The 3067-nt window shown below is 50.7% G+C and overlaps 1 protein-coding gene across 1 annotated transcript in view; it reads left to right on the top strand.

Annotated features, from left to right (window-relative positions):
* LOC135819801 (calnexin-like) overlaps nucleotides 1-2741 on the top strand; it is a 31243-nt gene extending 28502 nt beyond the window's left edge. Inside the window, exons 18-20 of the mRNA XM_065333069.1 lie at nucleotides 172-588; nucleotides 1075-1100; nucleotides 2211-2741. Of these exons, the coding sequence (XP_065189141.1) occupies nucleotides 172-588; nucleotides 1075-1100; nucleotides 2211-2259 (492 nt within the window). The 3' untranslated portion in view covers nucleotides 2260-2741. The remainder of the gene's footprint in view (nucleotides 1-171; nucleotides 589-1074; nucleotides 1101-2210) is intronic.
* Nucleotides 2742-3067: the final 326 nt, after the last annotated feature.

Here is a 3067-nt window from a genome sequence, read left to right as displayed (position 1 = left end):
TGTGTTGAGTGAGAGAGAGAGAGAGAGGAGAGAGAAGAGAAGAGAGAGAGAGAGAGAGAGAGAGAGAGAGAGAGAGAGAGAGAGAGAGAGAGAGAGAGAAAGAGAGAGAGCGAGAAAGCCTATTTCCTAAAGATGTTTTCCCTGTGTGGTTTCTTGTGACATACCTAACAGAAGGATGATGGTGAAGCTGACCGGCGTGCTCGTGCCAAGAAGACTGATGAGCACCAGCCAGACGATCCGGCACCAGCCAACGTAGAAGAAGAGGTGGACAGCGACGAAGAAGCAGCAGAGGATGAAGTTGTAGAGGAGGAAGTACCCGTAAAGAAGGCATCGCCAGCACCAGCAAAGGCTTCGCCGGCACCAGCAAAGGCATCGCCGGCACCAGCAAAGGCATCGCCCGCACCAGCAAAGGCATCGCCAGCACCAGCAAAGGCTTCTCCTTCAAGAAAGGGCAAGAAGGCCGATGTCAAAGTTGTTCCTGAACCGGAGGTAGAGCCGCCGCGCGTGGCAGCTCTAGAGCCGGAACCAGAAATAGCGTCTGCGCCGTCAGCATCGGCTGCAGCATCAGCAGAGCAGGAGCTTGGCTTGGTACGGTGCTGCCCTGGTGTGTGTGTGTGTGTGTGTCTGTCTGTCTGTCTGTCTGTCTATATGCGATGGTGCACGTGTGTGGCTGTGCGTGCATGCATGTGTATTGTGTATGTGGCTGTGCGCATTATTATGCGTTTGACTGCTACTGTGCATGCGCACACACACACACACACACACACACACACACACACACACATTTCACGTTATTATCAGTACTATGTGTTGCATCTCACTGCAACAGGTCTAGTTACCCCCAGCCACCACCGCACAATGAAAAGCTATGGAACAGTACGGTCATCGGATATTCACACGTCTCCGAAAGGAGTAACGATCAACCAGAATGTGTTGTGAGATTTCACCGTGTCGTTTGCAATTGCCCCCCCCCCCCCCCCCCTAGTGTCGGGTGTCCCATGTGTTTTTCTGACTGTCTTTCCTGTTCTGTTGGTTTGTTTTCTTTTGGTGTTCTTCCTTTCTGCCCGTTTGCAGCCCGATGCAGCAGAAGATGAACCTAGGTAAGTGCTCTGCACAGAACACAGGATAAATGTCCGTGTACGAGCGGGTGCCCGCGCGCACATACAATCATGCATGTGTTGCAGGCAGCCATATAATCCGGGGAGACGACACCGGCAGGTTGATCGCGACCCAACATGGTCTTTGCGTTCCATTTGCCCTTGTGGGTAGGGCCAATCTGCATACTTGTGTACGCCATTGCTGGCTTGGGCATTGTACATGTCAGCAGTTCATGACCGCAATCTAACGCTGCGGAGATCATAGATGACGTGCAGCTTCATGACCCAGAGTTGAAACGTGCATCACTCCAGCTGCTACGGTCTCGTGTCGTCCCTCCCCATACGTATAATATGCTATGACTCCCTGGGTCTCGGCTTCATTGCAACCCGAGTGCTCCGCAGAAGCAAACGACTGCAGAGCATTGTGCAGGGGTGATTCCTGGGCAAGATACAACATCATTGAGTTTGGGAGAGAAAGGAGGAGGGAACAGAAGTAGGACATTTTTAGTTTACGGTGAAAGACAAACGCACACACACACATGCCTCCAACACCCGCAAGCACCATCATTATAAGTATACAGTCTTGGTGAGAGGTGTGGCAATTTCAGAGAAGGGCCTGGGTCAGAGCTACCTGTCATTGCGCTCGTTACATCAGCTCCCATGATAACAATCATCTGTATACATGCGTTAGAGCTGCAGTGTTGACTGTGCACAATGGACAGATGTGTGTGTACAGCCAGGTGCATTGAATCACGAAAAACGACAGAATTCTGGGAGAGAGAGACGAGAGAGAGAGAGACGAGAGACGAGAGAGAGAGAGAGAGAGAGAGAGAGAGAGAGAGAGAGAGAGAGAGAGAGAGAGAGAGAGAGAGAGAGAGAGAGAGAGAGAGAGAGAGGGAGGGAGGGAGGGAGAGGGAGAGGGAGAGAGAGAGAGAGAGAGAGAGAGAGAGAGAGAGAGAGAGAGAGAGAGAGAGAGAGAGAGAGAGGGGGGGTGTCACGACAGAGTCTTTATGTAGAGTTGTGTTTTTGAACGTTGCCCATTGACCGCTGTTCCCCGCTGCATTCCAATCTGTATGCCTGTGTGTTTGTCTGCCGGTCGTTCTTCATGTGCAGGCGATCACCTCGCAAGCCGACGAAGAAGAAGGTGCGCCGTGAGAATTAGGTGCAGTGCACTTGATCTCACTAATTCAATTTAGCCATCTTTTTTTTTCTTTTTCGAATTCTATGATCAAACGGCGCTCCCGGGACGAAGCCCTGACACCCACCCACCACCACCCACTTGTACTCTTTTTTTAGTACATGTTTGCTCCTAGTGCATCACGTGTGCTGAGACGCGTGGACGAGCAGACACGTGCGAGTGCAGGCCCGTGCCCTTTGTGTTGTCCCGTCCGTTTGCCCGGCTTGCCTCTCGCCGGACAGTGTACCTGTGCACCTCTCCGCGCTATGCTGTTTTTGTTGTGGCGACCTGCTGCAGTGCCTGTCAGCGATAACCAACGTGCGTTATTTTAATCGCTGCGCTGTTACTTTGTAATTCTATATACGTCTCAGAGTACATGTACTGTGTTTTGCTCGATGCAGACAGTGATTTATCAAAATATGCAATCATTGCAATGCCTACACTACAGTCCATCCATCCCAAACTGGCACCCTGGTGTTTTGGTCTCTGCAGTGTGTATTGCTAGCTACATTGGAAGCAACCCTATGCATTATTCCCAGTGCAGTTTCCCTCGGTGCATATATGGGCGAAAAGTCAAAGGATACTGGTTGCAAAATGTACGGGGAAGGTACCAAACCCCCAAAAATTGGATTTTAAAGTGAATCGAATGTTAAAGATAAGTCTTCGTCCTCCCCACCTCACGGCACCATAGCGCGCATGGGTGTAAGATACATAAGCAGCATGATAGCACAGTGCTGTCATGTTAATGGTCATACTGATAAAAATAAGGAAAGGAAGAACACACTGAAATGGA

This window comes from Sycon ciliatum, chromosome 6 (genome assembly GCF_964019385.1).
Source record: "Sycon ciliatum chromosome 6, ocSycCili1.1, whole genome shotgun sequence".
NCBI classification, from domain to species: Eukaryota; Metazoa; Porifera; class Calcarea; order Leucosolenida; family Sycettidae; genus Sycon; species Sycon ciliatum.
This window is presented reverse-complemented; position numbering and strand designations above follow the sequence as displayed.